The sequence below is a fragment of the Scylla paramamosain genome, chromosome 29 (genome assembly GCF_035594125.1).
Source record: "Scylla paramamosain isolate STU-SP2022 chromosome 29, ASM3559412v1, whole genome shotgun sequence".
Lineage (NCBI taxonomy): Eukaryota > Metazoa > Arthropoda > Malacostraca > Decapoda > Portunidae > Scylla > Scylla paramamosain.
In genome coordinates, this window is record NC_087179.1 from 17,307,100 (window position 1) to 17,325,285 (window position 18,186).

Below are 18,186 nucleotides of genomic sequence, written 5' to 3' on the forward strand. Positions count from 1 at the left end.
TCACCTCCCCTTTGTGCTGCTGCTTCCTCAGTATCTGTTTTCTGCCCACATGTTGAGGCATCAGAGAAAGAGCACAAAAAAAGAATACATTTTATTGGAAACAAAGAAAAATATAATTTAACACTGATGAAGAATGAGATGTAATGCCAAGCACAAACATGGTACTTTTTCACATCCTCTTTTTTGCAGTAACATTAACATTTTATGATTTCACATATGTACCATCACCGGCTCTTCCCACAAGTGAGACCATTTATGGATGTTTGCTACATCATATTACCCAATACAAATCCAAACACCATATTTTTAGTACAATATAAAAATACTCAAGTGAAATGTACAAAATATTTTTTTAGCTACCCACAACTGTTTTGTCTTCAGCATCTTTCAGTTTATGTGCATAGATTATTACAGGATGTGTTTGTGATGCTGCATCATTGCTCACAAACACAGGACACTTGAATTCCACAAATCAGGGAACCAATTTTCAAGAATAGCCCAAACCACTATTTTTTCGGCACCAGTTACAGGTGTGACAAGTTGCCTATAATGTGAAATTACAGGAATCATTCACACCAGCATAGGATCTGACTAATTCAATACCAAAACAATGGAAGTTAAAGGCAACTTTCCAAATAGTATCAACTAATATAAATTTATAAAGGGTGCTTATCCTGCCTTTTCAGAGGTCTCCAGGTTAAGACATCACAAGCGTGGCTTGAATGAAGAATCTCCAGAACACGTTAATAGTGTTTGAGACCAATCTTCTCTGACAGCTTTATTAGCACACAATTGGTGCTTTACAGCAGATTAGATCTGCACAGTGATTTGGCATAAGTTTTATACCAGATGCCCTTCGGACACAATCCTCCCCATTTGTCTGGGCTTGAGACCAGCACTTGAGGTGCACCAGGTTGTGCCATCATTGCTGGCGACTGGTTTGAAAAAGTATAAAGATGCATGAATGTGGACAGGATAAATATTCAGAGGCAATATATATGTATATACAGTCCTATCAAGACTCCCATACACACTGTCCATGCTAAGGAGAACTATTGCTTACATGTAGTAAAAGATCTCTGAGGAAATTACAAAATTTCACATTACACACACAAATTACAGGAAGGCATAAAAGAATGGTAGAGAGGAATGGTGGTGGTGCAGAGTGAGGAACAACACAGGCACCAACACACTGGTCACCTCAACTAGTGTCCCACCACTAGCATTTCTTCTCCACTGACAGGAACTGAATCTTTGCTTCTGCATAGAATGGAGGCAGCAGAAAAGCAAGACAGGCCACCGCCAACAATGACTATTTCTGGGGTCTCATGTGCACCACATACATTACCAGTCAGGTCACTGCACATGTGTGGTAACACAAGCATACCTGCTGAACAGAGATGGCCTGACACAGTTGTATTAAGCATCTGTGTCCATTTGGTTAAGTTTTGATTGTCGTGAGACTCTGGAGAGCACACCTCGCAAGATGCACTGGACTGTCTGCTGTTCCACAAAACTTTGGTGACCATGTCTCATGAGCATCTTCAGAGAGTGACATGTTACGGGAGGTGATGTTTTCCCATTATCCTTTCTTCCCTTAGCACGTCACTATTATTATGACAAATGAATATATCAAGATATGTTGAGTTCTGCACATTCTACTGTGACCACTAAATATTTGTATACATTTAACATTAAAGGTCTTAAAGAAACCTTTTTAAAAAATACACATACAAATGCAATATAAAACAGTCAAGAATCCGTTCACTAACATCGCTTTTCTTCCTCTAACAGCCGATGGCTGCTGTGGAGGGGTAGCTTGAAACTTTGGTCCTTTTTATGTTTAAATAATGTTCTGTACGAATCAAACTAACATTACTTGCAGAGAAGCAAAAGCGTCACCATTTACCAGTTTTCACTTGTATGCTGAAGTCAGGCAGTGAGAGAAGTGACAAGTGTGAAATATAACATGCATGTTGGAGACATTGCATAGGCCATGTGGATGTTTTGAAATGCTTGCAATGAACTAGTTACTTTCAAACAGTCATTGTGAAACTCCTTACAGTAGTGTGGCAAGCAAAGATATGTACATCATTCACTCAACACAGAGAGTCCTTCCTATGCTACACAGTGTGTCAGTAAAATTGATGGCTGTACTTTTACATTACTAAATCCACATGACAAATATTCACAAGATTTTACTCACTAGAAATTTATAGAAAACCATATTATGAATCACTCAAGTTGAACATCATGACAGATTCTTTTTTAGATTGGAAGGGCAGACTTCTGAATCACATGCAAAGTCTAGAAGTGTAATTCTGTACACTGTAACAATCTTACTGGCAGAGAAATGATGCCACTGCATAGGTAAGGTGCTCTCTTGGTTCACAGATTCACACACACTTGGCGACATTATAAGTACATCCTTTTTATGATGAGTTATAGACCTTCATAACAATATCACCATTGAGGGATAATCACAACAATAGACTTCATAGAATAAATAAACATATATGAAGACCTGTACTGTAAAGTCCAAAAATACATGTACTATATATATATACTATTCCTATATATATGTATATAAATATTATATCAGTAAAATTTTTCACAACAATGCAGTCTAGCTGTCTTCTCTGAACTGGAAGGATTAAGCGTTTGCTCTTGTACATCTGATCATTCTGAAAGGCTGAGGTGCACCGGCAGCTCAGACATTATGCAACAACTTGGACACACACATACACACACACACACCGATGACAATCACTTCATAATAAAGTCACAAGATTGAGGCAAGTATGTATGGATAGTAAAATCTCTGATTGGATTAATGAAAAGATAGTCTTCCTCAGTAGGCGACTGCCTGGGGCAAGGCATGAACTTGTGACTCTTGAGGCCACACAGCTGAATACTCACACTGAGCCATGCAGTTATTCTCTAAAGCTTTGTTTTTTTGTTATTTTTTTTTACTGTAAGCTTTACAGCCATATCAACAGTCAGTGGGATCACTGACTTTCAGCCTAAGGGCACCACTTCAGTTAACTGTCCCCTTGTAAGGGAGAGGAGAATCCTTGCAATTAAAGAATCCTTGTGAGTTAAACAACTTATTGATATAAGGTGAGCATAATGTTCAGGGAATGTGTGTGGTGGCTGTGGTGGATGAAGCAGGCAGAGGCGGTTCAGAATGAAAGTGTCCATTATGAAGGCATTGTATGCCTTGGGATGTGTGTCTTGGAATTCTTGCCTTCCCATCTCAATGACAATGGTCTGCTTAAAAAAATAAAAAATTGGCACCATAAATTACGCTTGTAAAAGTGACGTATTGTCTGACCGTCACGTGAGTTGTCGCCGTAACTCTGTCACAACCTCCGTAAAAATAAATACAGCATAAAAAGGACATCCATTAGAAAGAATGGTTTTCACTTACATGAAGGCAGCTAATATGTAAAAATAACCTTAAATAAATATGGAGAACATAAAATTATTGCAACCACTACACAACACTACAACGCTACTTCACACAACCAGTCTGGATGTGTTGCTAAAATATAATATATAAGATCAACACTCACAACAAAGGCTGCAGCCACACCACCAATGACTTCCACCAGACAACACACAACATGAGAGGCAACACACCTGGCAGCAACTCATTTCTTTAGGGAACAATGATCCCTGACAAGGTGGGAACACTTGGTGGTGTGTCAGCACCTTGAACTTTCCCCTGTGGGCCTGTTAAGGGCTGGAGCTGGGGACGGGTCTGTAGGCAAAGTGGCTCTTCCGGCGGTGGCACATGATGAGGTTGTAGATCAGCAGGATGAGGAGCAGCACCCCAAGTATCACTGCTGCACAGATGGCTGAGGGGACAAAGCTGCTTGTCAATACAGTGAGTCAGACAGCTGGGACACTAGTATATGTAAAGAGAGGAACTAAAGGAGCTGGTCAATACTCCACTGTGTGTTAGATGGTTCAATGATGCAGAGAGAGATTAAGGGTGTTGGTTAATACTCCACTGGGTGTTCAAACAGTAGTGCATATATGTAAAGAGAGGAACTAAAGGAAATATGTGGTTGAAAGAGAAATAGATGTAGAAAGATGAAAATGCAAAGTAGACAAAAGAAAATATAAAAATGCTTAAAAGAAAAGGAATATCTACAGATGAGGATTAATGTACAATGGATACAGAGGAAACTATTATGGTTTGAGGCAAAAAAAAAAAAAAAAAAAAATAAGTACTGGCAAGACTGCAAAAAAATGTCACAAAGAAAATAAAACAAACATAGGTTACAATAAACAATGGAATATAGTAAAATGCATAACAGGGGAAATATGTAGATAAAGAAGAGAAATGAAGTGAATATACGAGAGAATATTCCAATCTATGACACAAATTAATACAAAAGAGGCCTGAAATGAGCACGAAAGGAAAAAAAATATTAAAAAAACAAGACTAGTAAGTAAACCAGGATATGAAAAGGCATGTCACAAGAAAGAAAAGAGAGAGAGAGAGAGAGAGAGAGAGAGAGAGAGAGAGAGAGAGAGAGAGAGAGAGAGAGAGAGAGAGAGAGAGAGAGAGAGAGAGAGAGAGAGAGAGAGAGAGAGAGAGAGAGAGAGAGAGAGAGAGAGAGAGAGAGAAAGAATGAATCAGTAAATCATACTTAACAAAATAATGTAGCTAACCATTATGGGCGAATCAAAAGCGCAGACAGGCATGAATGAGAAGGCCAAGTTACCTGCAGGGTCACCACTTAGCCATGAGCAGCACCATCCTCTAACTGACTGAGCAGATGCACACCAAAACACCAAACGAAATGATCCCCACCATCCCACCCACAATCAATACTCAATACCCAATAAAAAAATAAATAATAATAATAATAAACAAGGGAAAGGGAGATGGGAGTTAAAATCCAAGAAATAATCACCACCATCACCACCAACATCACTGAAAAAGAACCATAAATAAAAAAAAAAATTAAAAAGTCACAAAACCAATCTTCCCATCAAATAAATATACATACAAGGAACATAACATCCAACAGCCTGAAACATCTGAGGGCCAAGGAAATCAGGGGCAGAAACAGACTTAATGCAATAATGTAAGCAAATCCTGACCCAGCCACAAGACTCATAATGCACCGATGCCACCACACCCTTCACTGCGATGTGTCTCACCAATGCTTGTCTTCCTGTCTCTCTGTGTGTGTGTTGAGTTTTCAGAGCCCTGTAGTGTGAGAGAGAGTAGCTGCAGTGTGGCTGAAAGAAAAGACGTGTCAACATGCTCGAAAAAAGATGAAGACATTGTGCTACAGTTTTCAAGGAGGCTTGGTGGATGGGAATGGGGAGAGGAGGAAGGAAGGAGACACAGTAATTGTAGGACGTGGGATACAGATTAAATATTTCTGAATGAGGGAAAGGAGTAGGGAATTGATGAGCTGGTGGGAGAATGAGAAAAGAGACTGAGATGCATTTTAATTTAGCCTGAGTGTGTGTGTGTGTGTGTGTGTGTGTGTGTGTGTGTGTGTGTGTGTGTGTGTGTGTGTGTGTGTGTGTGTGTGTGTGTGTGTGTGTGTGAAAATATGATTCATAATAACATGGAGGTCAGCTCAAATAGTATTCATGAACAAATGATAACAATGCACTAAATCAATCAACATGAAAGTGAAGGAATATGTGCATGAATAAATGAATAACCAAATACGACTGTAAATGTGTGCACGAATAAATGAATGAATAAATATGACTGTGAGGAAATACACTACATGCTGTCAGGGAAACTCTTAACCAGATAAGAAATGCAGAAAAATAAATAAATAAATAATCAGAACTTTTGACAGCAAAAACATTAATCCTCAGGAAAAATAAATAAATAAAAATAAATAAATTAACTGACTAATAAACAAACAAATAAATAAATAAAAAAACTGACACACACACAGTTTAAATATTTCATCACTCAGCCTCACACCACCTTTAAAGATTTCTCAACAAAACATTTAAGATCAAGAGGAGCGAGATGGGATGCAGGACTGGGATGAGTGTGGCATCTGTGTATGTGTATGTGGAAGGAAGCCCACAGCTGTGCCTATCATTACCAATTCACGAAAGTCGAAAGAAACACTTGCACACAGCTTTACACACCTATCACCAGCTGCCCTCATTAAGGTGTCTGCAGCTCTGTTCCCTGTAGTTATCACACCACAAAAAGCCGACACATAGTCAAGATAATAAAAATGTCTATACTTTATTAACATGACTATTTATCTAGTGGGTGGGTGAAGTACAGTGTGCATGTGACTGTCCCTTTCCACCAGGGGCTGACGGAGCTAAGAGTGTGAAGACTGTGTGTGTGTGTGTGTGTGTGTGTGTGTGTGTGTGTGTGTGTGTGTGTGTGTGTGTGTGTGTGTGTGTGTGTGTGTGTGTGTGTGTGTGTGTGTGTGTGTGTGTGTGTGTGTGTGTGTGTGTGTGTGTGTGTGTGTGTGTGTGTGTGTGTGTGTGTGTGTGTGTGTGTGTGTGTGTGTGTGTGTGTGTGTGTGTGTGTGTGTGTGTGTGTGTGTGTGTGTGTGTGTGTGTGTGTGTGTGTGTGTGTGTGTGTGTGTGTGTGTGTGTGTGTGTGTGTGTGTGTGTGAAAACAAAGATAAGGGGAGAGAGAGAGAGAGAGAGAGAGAGAGAGAGAGAGAGAGAGAGAGAGAGAGAGAGAGAGAGAGAGAGAGAGAGAGAGAGAGAGAGAGAGAGAGAGAGAGAGAGAGAGAGAGAGAGAGAGAGAGAGAGAGAGAGAGAGAAATTGCACTTGTACACCAAATCATGGACAAAATATAAATAAAAATAAATAAATATATAATAATAAATAATAATAAATAAATGATAAATAAATGAAAAAAAAAAAAATATGAGCCTTGAAAATAGCCAATCAAGATAATCTGCTCTCAGCCCAACACATTAAGTAGTGAAGTCCTCCTTAAAATAAGATCAGCCACACCTGCACCAATGAGTCAGCCACAGGTGTAGTGTAACGGTGTATCAATGAGCTCACAATATTGATCTACACATATAATGACCTTATCTCCCCACACACACACACCCACACACACACTATGTCAATAATGCACCGCTTCCTGATAGCCCACCTTCCTTACTCACACACAAAAACGCATATAGATCAACGCTATTATGGCTCTTCTTTTTTTACCCTACTAAGCTCATAATATTGATTTAAATATCTAATTTCACTTTTTTTTTTCACACCTACACATGCTACGTCAATATTCTAGAGTTTCTTCATAGCCCACCTTCCTTACTCACACAAGAAAGCATGGATGATCATTATTGTGGCTCTTTTTGCCCTGATGAACTCATAACACTAACCTACACATGTAAAAACCTTATCTTTTTCACACACACACACACACACACACACACACTATGTCAATACTCTGCAGCTTTCTGATAACCCTCCTTCCCCTCACACACCACTGTCAGGAAAGTATCAAGTGAACATTACTCTCTCTCTCTCTTTTATCTCTAACCCTAAATAATGAAACTACTGAACTATATATGTTTAAGACCTACTCTCTCTCTCTCTCTCTCTCTCTCTCTCTCTCTCTCTCTCTCTTTTTCCCCCTAAACAATGAAACTATTACTATACAAAATCCACACTCTCCCTAACAAACTACTACTGCTATATACATATACAATACCTTCACCTGTACTGCCTGCATAACAAACTACTACTACTACTACTACTACTACACCTACATATACAATTCCTTTACCTGACCTGCCTGCCCTGTCCTGCCTGAGTGTGGTCTAGCTCCTCACTGGCCTATGCTCTGCTGTAGCACTCCCCCACAGTGACTGCCTGTAACCAAACACACACAGCCTTGTCATATCATAAGCTCCACATCATTGTAATGCAGCACACCACTTGCTAAAATACTCGCCATCACTACTACAGCTGCCACTCAAAGAAGAAAGATAAAGAATAAGACAAAACTGCTTACCACTCCTATTAATGATGTAGAAATCTTGTTAATCTGCCACTAGAACCATAAAAACGCCCTTGGAAACCCCTGTAACTACAACTACACAGACCCTTTTTGAAAGTAGTGGAGGTGAGGCGCAGAAGTGTTTCAGAATACAGGCTGTACAACCCGACAGCATCATAACACCCATACACCATCACCACCACCACCACCACCACCACCACTACTACTTACCAGCAAAGGTATTGAGAGAAAGGCCAAAAGGGTAACCTGAATGGCACTCTTTATCCCAGTCGTCCAGCACTACCTTGGCCGTGAGTGACAGCCAGTTGTCTAGAGGGCACCTCTCGGAGCAGCCGGGCAGGACCAGTGGGTAAGGAGGCTCCTTCATCGCTGTGTCGTTGTGGTAATACATCTGGGGTGGGTTTTGGATGAAAGGTTTTACAACATACCATCTACAATACTCCCAGTGCTCCCTCTATTGTTTGTTGACAGGGGGTCCTCAGTTTACAACGGTCTCAGCATTTGGTGGTTATGATGCTGGCAGTGCTTGTCCTGAATTTTTTGTGCTTACCAATTAATTTAATTCTTCTTTATTCACTGTTTGTCCTTTATGTTTTTTTACAGGTACAGTAGTTACACTTTTACATCCTAGATCATGACTTAACATTACCATAGCATCAGCATGAGTGACATACTGCAGATGCTTACTTAGGCCAGTTCTGACCTACACCGAAAATTGGTTTACGATTTGACGTAGAAACCAGACTGTTGTAACTTGAGGATCCCGTATTCTGTCCATCTGCCCGTTTACTAATGCTACCCATGGCTTTACTATATCCCATGCACATTACTCCCGGTACTCTCTAATATTTGTTATTCTGCCCTGTCTGTCAATTTACTACTGCTGCTCTGGGTTTTATTCCATCTGTCCATGTACACCCTTACTGCTGCCCCATTTGTTGATTCTGTTCCTCTGTCTATCTGTCCATCTACACCCTTACTGCTTCTGTTATTCTCATTTGTAATTCCTGCCTGTGTTATGGTTACTATACAATCCTCCCCTGTTATACTCTTCCTGTCTCTGCATTTATTTATTCATCAATTTTTATTCAGCACTGATATATCCACAGCAAGAGAACACATCCCAATTTCCCCCAAATGCCTTCCGGTGGCAGAGTCAACAGCAAGATTAGCAAGGAAAGAGGACATGAAAGCAACACAGTTTTGTTGTAGAAAAAGAGTTCAAGTAATATTCATTCTTAGACTATATGAAAAAAGTCCCCAAGAGAGAGAGAGAGAGAGAGAGAGAGAGAGAGAGAGAGAGAGAGAGAGAGAGAGAGAGAGAGAGAGAGAGAGAGAGAGAGAGAGAGAGAGAGAGAGAGAGAGAGAGAGAGAGAGAGAGAGAGAGAGAGAGAGAGAGAGAGAGAGAGAGAGAGAGAGAGAGAGAGAGAGATCAGTGCTTTGATATTCATACTACCCCTGAGTTTTGAAGCACAGTATGTAAATAGACACTGATGTAAGAGGAAAATTATTGGTACTGAAATGAACGACATACGCAAGTGTTGTGCATGAGTGTATCAAGAGTAAATGCCTTGAAAAATAAAAGTGAGTTAATGATGTAGTGTTTCTTTCTTTCTTTTCCTACTGTGTTAGTGGTGAGGCACAGTATCTAGTGTTGTAAGGAGTGTTTCCAGCCTTGCACTGTGTCCTCCCACCCCTCACGTGATAAGGGAACTGGTTAAGGATGGGAAAACTATACAGCTTGATTGGAATGATCACCCATGCCACTGAAATAAATAGAAGATACTGTTTCTGTTATGTACTACTACTATTACTACTACAACTACTACTACTACTATTACTATTACTTCAACAATTACTACTACCGCTGACCAGTGATTTTTCCTTTCCTGAATTCTTACTGTACTATACACACACACACACACACACACACACACACACACACACACACACACACACACACACACACACACACACACACACACACACACTCACATATTAATCACCCTTTAAAAACCTTGGCATTCTAATAACACCAATCACACACAAACCTACGCACACATGTACACTTAACTCACAATCATATGTCCATGTGCCTCTAATATCCACTCATTTTTATCACACACCTCAGAAACTTATCTCTTAAATGAATAAATAAACACACACACCTTCACAAAATGCTAATTATCCATTTATGATGCTCTACCAAGAAAAAGATTGGATATGGTGGAGCAAGACACACACACAAACACCCACACACCTTCACAAAATGCTGGTCGCCCACTTTGTGTAACTCCAGCAGGAAAACGGTAGCATAAGGGGGAGGGAGACCATTGTACACCCCAAGGGCCTCTGTCAGGATAGCTAGGGTAGCGTCATGAGCTGAGTACATGTAGATCTTGGTGTTGGAGATGGAGGAGGAAGAAGAGTTGCCAGCCACTTTCTTCTTCATGTTGTCCCCAAACTCCTTGATGAGAGGGCCTGGCAGTGAGAACATAAGGCTGATAGAGAGGTGGGCAGTGATGCAAGGATTAAGAGTGATGAGGAGTGAAGAGAAATGAATGAAGAGGGATGGATATGCATGAAAGCAGTGATGAATATGTTAGAAAAGGAAGAAGACAGTGAAAACTGAGAAACAAGCAAGCAATGAATAAAGAAGAGAGGGGAGTAGAAGAATAAATAAGGTGGATAAGGGACATGTCAAATAAATATGGGAAATTAGGAGGAGGAAGAGAAAGCACACATAACGAGATTAGATGAAGGAGAAAGGGACATGGAGAGAGAGAGAGAGAGAGAGAGAGAGAGAGAGAGAGAGAGAGAGAGAGAGAGAGAGAGAGAGAGAGAGAGAGAGAGAGAGAGAGAGAGAGAGAGAGAGAGAGAGAGAGAGAGAGAGAGAGAGAGAGAGAGAGAGAGAGAGAGAGAGAGAGAGAGAGAGAGAGAGAGAGAGAGAGAGAGAGAGAGAGAGAGAGAGAGAGAGAGAGAGAGAGAGAGAGAGAGAGAGAGAGAGAGAGAGAGAGAGAGAGAGAGAGAGAGAGAGACATACCTGCTCTGAGACTTTTGAGTTCTGGAGTGTATGCCATTAACTTGAAGCTCAAAAATGCAACCTTTCCATCCTCTCCCAAATATCCTTTGTCCAGCTGGGTAGTGTCAGGTTGTATGCTGCCTGGGAGAGGAGTGCAAGATGACAGACTGTTACTCAACCATCCGAGGAACCTGTGTCTAATTCTTCATGTGTTGTGGTAATGTTGGGTCATTCAATAAGAGATGGTATGCAAACTGAGGGAAAATGGAATAAGATAAAGGAGTAGGAAAGGAAAAGAAATAAAGAAAAGTGCTTATGCTGGGTCAGTCAGTAAAGGATTGAATACAAACTTAGAGAAAAGAATGAGAACACAGAGAATAGGTAATTAAATGAAAGCAGAAATGAGTAAAGGAATAAAAATAGAAAGAGAAATAAAAGGAAAGGGAGAGACTTATCCTTATCACATGTACCTTGCCATCTGTATATACCTCAGACTCTAAATACATTCTACAGACGCTTAGATACAAATCAGAGTTCCCATGTGTCCTCTAAACCCACACAGCTGGTGGCCTAAACCCCCTACTATCCACTGACACCCCCAGCAACTTACTCTGCTCAAATGGGTAAACAAAGGGATGCCTGCTGATATCAAGAGTATAAAAGTTTGCTGATCACACTAAAATAATCCAAGTTAGAAGATTTTTTGAGACTGAAACCGTTAAAAAAAAGAAAACAACGAAAAAAAATACAAAAATTCACAACAATGATAACGGTAATGACATTAATGACCCCAAAACTTCACCTGACCTGAGCACTAGACACACACACACACACACACACACACACACACACACACACACATGCAGCACCTAACCTCGATCTGCAGGGTGTCAAAGAGGTAGCTAACTGCTGTGATGTTGTCCACAGTCTCTCCTGTCTTCTCTGAGAGGAACTTGAAGAGGTCCTGGTTCTCGTCCAGTATTTTCCTCACCTCCGGTAGGTCATCCAGGTTCTTCTCCTCCACCTTGGCTCTTGGGCAGGAGGAATCTATTAATATAAGCTGTGGGGAAGAGGTCAATTCAGGTCAAGTTAGGCGAGGGCAGGAGGATTAAGATTCTGTATGCAGGTTAACCACTCAACAATGCAACATAACATATAACTTTACATATGCACACACATGCCACACCACACATTCCCAAATCCTTTCATTTACATTAAAACATACACAACACAAGACCACACATCTTTCAACATCCCAAACAATGCTAAAAAACGCAACATACCACATACCTCTATACACACACACAGACACACAAACACACACACACACACACACACACACACACACACACACACACACACACACACACACACCACACCTCCCCAAGCCCTCACATTCACACTTAAGAAACACATGACACAAGAACACACATCTTCCTCTGCACCCCAACACTTACTTTATCTAGGTTAGCAGGGACAGTATGAATAGGGGTTGGCATCCAGGGAAGGTGCTTCTCAAACCTCTCCTCCTCATGCTTAGGGAAGTAGAAGGCAGCGAGGTTACAGGCAGCAGACATGAGGGTACGGTCGGTGTCACTGCTTCGGACGACGAGCTCCTCTGGCACCCACTCAGCCCCCACCAATGTGTTGTAGCGGCCCCTCAGCCAATGCCCCAGCTCATAGTGCATTGCCTTTCCCTTCTGCAGGAGGAGTGGTGTGAGAAATGTTGTACCTGAGAGTGGTGGATGGAAATTTGAGAGTTTATCTTGTTCCGATTAAAAGTTTGGGTTGTTGGGAGAGTTTTGATATAAACTGGATTGTCTGGGAGTTAAGAGTTAGAGGTATTTGAATACTTTTGATGTGGAAGTTTGGGGTGTTACAATATTTTTGATGTGGACTGTCTGGAAAGTTAGAAGCTGGGATGTTAGAATATTTTTTTGATGTGGAAGCCTGGGTTATTGGAATATTTAATGCAGAAGTGTTTCAGTCCTTTATCCAGTCATTATACAACCTACACTAGTACCATTACCCCCACCAGCAACACATGAATACAATCAATACAATCAAACCAACAAGAACACAAGCAAACTAACAAAGCAAACACTGAGGTGAGCAGTTTCCTCCATACCTTGGTGAGCTGCCCGAGACCCATGGGCCAGACGGCAGACACATTGCCGTGGGGATCAGTGGGGTACAGCGTGATGGGCGAGCGGTCCCCATGGCGGTAAAGCTGTGGGTTGGGGAGGTAATGGTTTTATTTAACGGTACAAGTGTATACATATAGTGCCACCAACCTGTACTTTTCTTTTATATCTCTTCCTTTTTCATGTAAGAGGGGCACAGGCATAACAGAGAATAAGAGCAAATAATACACATTTAGGAAAGCCCATCCTGTTATATCATGTCAGTTAGAAGCTTAACTAAACCCCCAGTGGTCTAAACATTAACCCCAGTGGAACCTCTAACTCACACAACCCTAAACTAAACAATAAAAAAACTCACAGGAATAGACATAATAATAATAATAATAATAATAATAATAATAATAATAATAATAATAATAATAATAATAATAATAAATAAATAAATAAACAAAAGTGAATAAATAAATAAACAAAATAAATAAAATAAATAGATAAATAAATAAATAAATAAATAAATAAATAAATAAATAAATAAAAATTAATAAAAAATAATAAATAATAAAAAAGGCCCACTGAGGTGCCACTCCCTAAAGAAGAAAGCTCTCTACATTATATATTGCAACTATTTCTTACCAAGCTGTGACTCGATGCCTTGCCACACCATTTAATTATCAAGGTCTCAGTGTGATTTGCCTCAGCTCGAGTCTCCTGATATTATCTAAACACTCGCCACACCTCAACACTTGTGGTATGTTAATTAACCTTTAGTGATGTGACCACTTTTCAACATTTACAACCCTAGATCACAAAGTTTATGATATGTATGGTGAGTGACAGGAGAGGCTTGCCATTCAGTGAGGGTGCACAGGGTACAGGATATCATGGCTCATCAAGGAGTTATCTACCTAATGGGTCGTTGATTTATCCAGTCACTGAGCTTAATTTACTTCACTATTAAATAAAAACACTGAAGGATTAAAATACATTACACAAATAAATTATTAAATACTTAACATTATTGAAATAACAACCTACTAACTTTATAACTTTTTCTGGGCAATGAAATTAATTAAATGTACTAACCTAATTAACCTAACTGTCCTATCCTAATATAACCTATCCTAATCTAACCTAACATATCCTAACTTATCTTAATCTAACCTAACATATCCTAACTTATCCTATCCTAACCAATCTTAACTTAATATAACCTAAACTAACCTAAGATAACCTAACCTGACAAAACTGCTGATATTATTCCAATATTATCATAAATTAATAATAAACAGACCAAGAATTTCATAAAACAGTTGAAAATAACAAATCATTCTCCTTTATGCACATCAGCACATTCCTGCCCTGCCATCACACAGACACCCGTGGGGCAAAATTATTATAATAAACATGTGATCACTAATATAAGTTAAAAGCCATACCAATTCTCTAAATCAACCACAAACTTAAAGAATATACAAAACTAAACATTTCCACTACTACTCAGTACATCTTAACTTATTTCTTAACTACTTTTGAGACATTTCTTTCAGTTCTACAGCCACCTCCTAACATTATACTGGCTGAAAACAGTACAATATTTTCTTTTTATCCTCTTATTTTTATTGTAGATGCTTATAAAGATTTCTTACTTAGCTTTCAGTGCTGTAAAATACTTATTGCAGAAAAGGATTAATTTTTACATGGCGAAAACTCAAAAAGCTCCTAACATACCTTGCCCACCAGATGAACATAAGAACATCAGAAAATAAGGGAAGCTGCAAAAAATGAAAATAGAAGTGACAAGGGGATTTGTGACTGATGAGACAAGATGCTCCTAGCCAGAGTGCAAGACTACATCCTCCCTGGCACTGCTATTACATCTGATTGCAGGAAAACATATGGTTGTCTACAGGAAGAAGGATACTGGCACTTTCAACCACTCTGTCAACTTTGTGGACCTGAATAACAGAGCCACGCGCACCAACAATATTGAGCAGTTGTGGAGGGAAGTGAAGAATAAAGTGCCTCTCAGTGGTAGGAGTCACTTTGTAGGCTGCCTTGCAAGGTTTATTACAGTCACTGCTGACTCCAACAAGCATTTTTACATCTTTGATCAAGAGGCTGCTCCTGCTTCCCAAACCCCCCCCCGAGGAGACACTTGCCACATCAACTTCTTTGTATTTCTGGGAGTATTTGGCAAACTGTTGTATATTTGGATATTTCTGTATTTTAAAAAATTTTACTAAATTTTCTTTTAGGTCATGGGGGGTGAGGGGGTGCAACTCCGTTAGGTTAGGAGAGTTCGAGGGGGACAGCCTCCCATTAGGTCAGGTTAGGTTAGGGAGATCAAGAGGGGTAACCCCCATCATTAGGTTAGGTTAGGTTTGGGAGCCCAAATTTTAATCATATATATTTCCCCAGCCCAAAAATTTCCAAAAAAGAATTATTTTCTTGACTCTATTGGAATGCCAAATTTCACAAAATTTTTGTGTTCCCACCTGAAAACCCTGCTTTCCCACCAGGTCCCTACCTCTGCTGGGGCTGGGGAGGGGCGATGAATGAATATATAAAGAGATGCTATTGGTAAGATTTACTAAAAGAAGGAAACAAAACAAATAATTTATATTTACAAAAATAAAAATATATATTCTGTTACCATGGTCTGAAGCTTAACACACACAACCCCTAACCTGAAAAAGAAACAGCATTCACATAAAACACACATGGCAGAACAAATAACATGTTTAGGAAAAAAAAAATTGTTCTTCCCGTTAGGGAAGGTGCTGGCTGTCGGAAAAACCCCCAACATCCTCTTACATCACCACAGTCAATGGCAATTGTAACACACACACACACACACAACCCCTAAACTGAACTAAACACTCACAGGGAGACATACAATCCCCAACACTAAACCCTACCAATAAGGGAAAAAAACAACAAAAAAAAAGACGTCCGTATCCGTGAAACTCCAAGTGACAGACGTAACATCCGATGAAGGACAACATAGGATACACAAACCACTTTCCCTTGTCTAAACTCTTTTTTTTTATCTTTAATAAGCCACTCATCCCCTAAAGCTCACCATCTGGACTAGCTGAAGGGTGCTGTCTTGCTCGTCGGCCCACGCATGATGGTCCAGGAGGCTGAGGAAGAGCAGAAGAAGGAGAAGAGGAGGAGAGGTTGTCATGACTAAGGGGAAGAGGAGAGGAGAGGCACGTGTCGTTTGTCGGCCCCGTCCAACCTCTCACCGTCTCACTTTCTTCGAGCGACTACCTTCAAATCCCTCTCATATCACCCAGTCTCCCTGCACCCGCTTCTCATTGGCTAAAAACTACTCTAATTTCATTGCAGTCCCGCCCCTTCACTGTTTTCAGCCTTATCATTGGTTCCCGGGCTCTAGTAGCATCAGTTTCTGTCATTCATTGGTTAGGTTCCTCTCCTTGCTGTGGTTAGTTTCGTGTCTCAATGTTTCGTCTCTTTTTGTATGATTTGGGCCTTGTTTGGTGTTTCTTTGGGGTGGGGATGTGTTTGTGTGTCTTGGTTTGTGGGTTTTTTTTTTTATTTGTTTTATTGGTGTTCTCTCTCTCTCTCTCTCTCTCTCTCTCTCTCTCTCTCTCTCGTCGACTTTCTTGTACTTTGCAGCTAGACTGGCTTTTTTTTCCCCCATTTTGTCTGTCTTCCTTTGCACAATTAATTCATCCATGTCTTCATCCTCTTTCTTCTTTCCCTTTTCCCTTCTGTCCATCCTCATCGGTCCCCACAACATATTCTTATTTATTTCATGTTTTCCTCATTTACTGGTTATTCTCCCTTACACAATTACATCACATCTTCCCCATTACGCCTATTTTAATTGTTATCCCCCTCTTAACCTTTACAGTCATCAAACAAAATAATGAACGTCATTTGAGGAGTCATAACAGTGACACGCATAAGAAATCACGCATATCTTATCATATCTGCTGGTCAGGCATAACAAAGATAAGTAAATAGGAAAGGAGAACGAACAAAAAAAAAAAAAAAAAAAAGCATAGCCTACAGAGTGTTTGGTCCCACCCACGCCTACATATCTACAAAAGTCTGACTGGCCACCTCATTACCCAGATATAAGAGCTACTGTGTATTCAAGTCAAGCTGTTGTATTCTGAAACGCTTTGCTCTCTCACTTCGACTATTTTCGAAGGTTACAGATATGATTAGCAGCATTCACAAGAGTCTTTCTCCTGCTAATAATGTAAAAATATCGCTAATCTGTCTCTAGAACCCTGAAATTACTCATTAAAAAACAGTGTAACTACAACTAGAGCCTTTTGAAAGTAGTGGAGGTGCGGCGCAGAAGTGTTTCAGAATATGAACCTAGAAAACAGCACATTGCAGGATAGACCTTTAGAGGGACCAAGGTTAGGCAGTTCTTGCGCCACCTGCATACTTGTTCAGGAGTTATACTGAACAGGGGAGATACATACACCTGTCATATACATGCAGGTGTGTTACGTATTTTGCTGCACACCTGTTTCCTTCCCTCACCTCTTCCTGTTTTTATACTACTACTACTACTACTACTACTATACGAGTCTACCGCAACATATTGATGATTATCTCTCTATCCCTATCTATCCTATCGCATGGGAGATAGCTATAATGATGATGATGATGATGACAGTAGTAGTAGTAGTAGTAGTAGTAGTAGTAGTATGACATAACTTTAGAAATAGAAGACGACGACGAAGAAGAAGGAGAAGAAGAAGAAGAAGAAGAAGATGCTGGTGATGATGAAGAAGTAAAGCAGAAGAATGTATAAGAAAATGATAATAATAATAATAATAATAATAATAATAATAATAATAATAATAATAACAATAATAATAATAACAAAGAAGAAAAGGATACAAAAGAAGAAAAGAAGAATATAGAAGGAAAAAGATAAAAAAAAAACAACGATTAAAAAAGAAAAAGAAGAGGAAGATGATAAGTACCAAGTGTGTAACATTGGTGCGACCAGCTGTCCCAT

General features: G+C 39.8%; 1 protein-coding gene across 1 annotated transcript; it reads right to left on the bottom strand.

Moving 5' to 3' along the window:
• Window positions 1-76: 76 nt before the first annotated feature.
• On the bottom strand, window positions 77-16,449 carry LOC135115463 (prostatic acid phosphatase-like). Its single transcript, XM_064032284.1, is given in 9 exon segments — window positions 77-3,860; window positions 8,220-8,400; window positions 10,270-10,490; window positions 11,053-11,106; window positions 11,109-11,172; window positions 11,906-12,091; window positions 12,489-12,731; window positions 13,160-13,261; window positions 16,258-16,449. Coding segments are annotated over 9 exon segments (1,278 nt in total). The 5' UTR covers window positions 16,363-16,449; the 3' UTR covers window positions 77-3,738.
• Window positions 16,450-18,186: the final 1,737 nt, after the last annotated feature.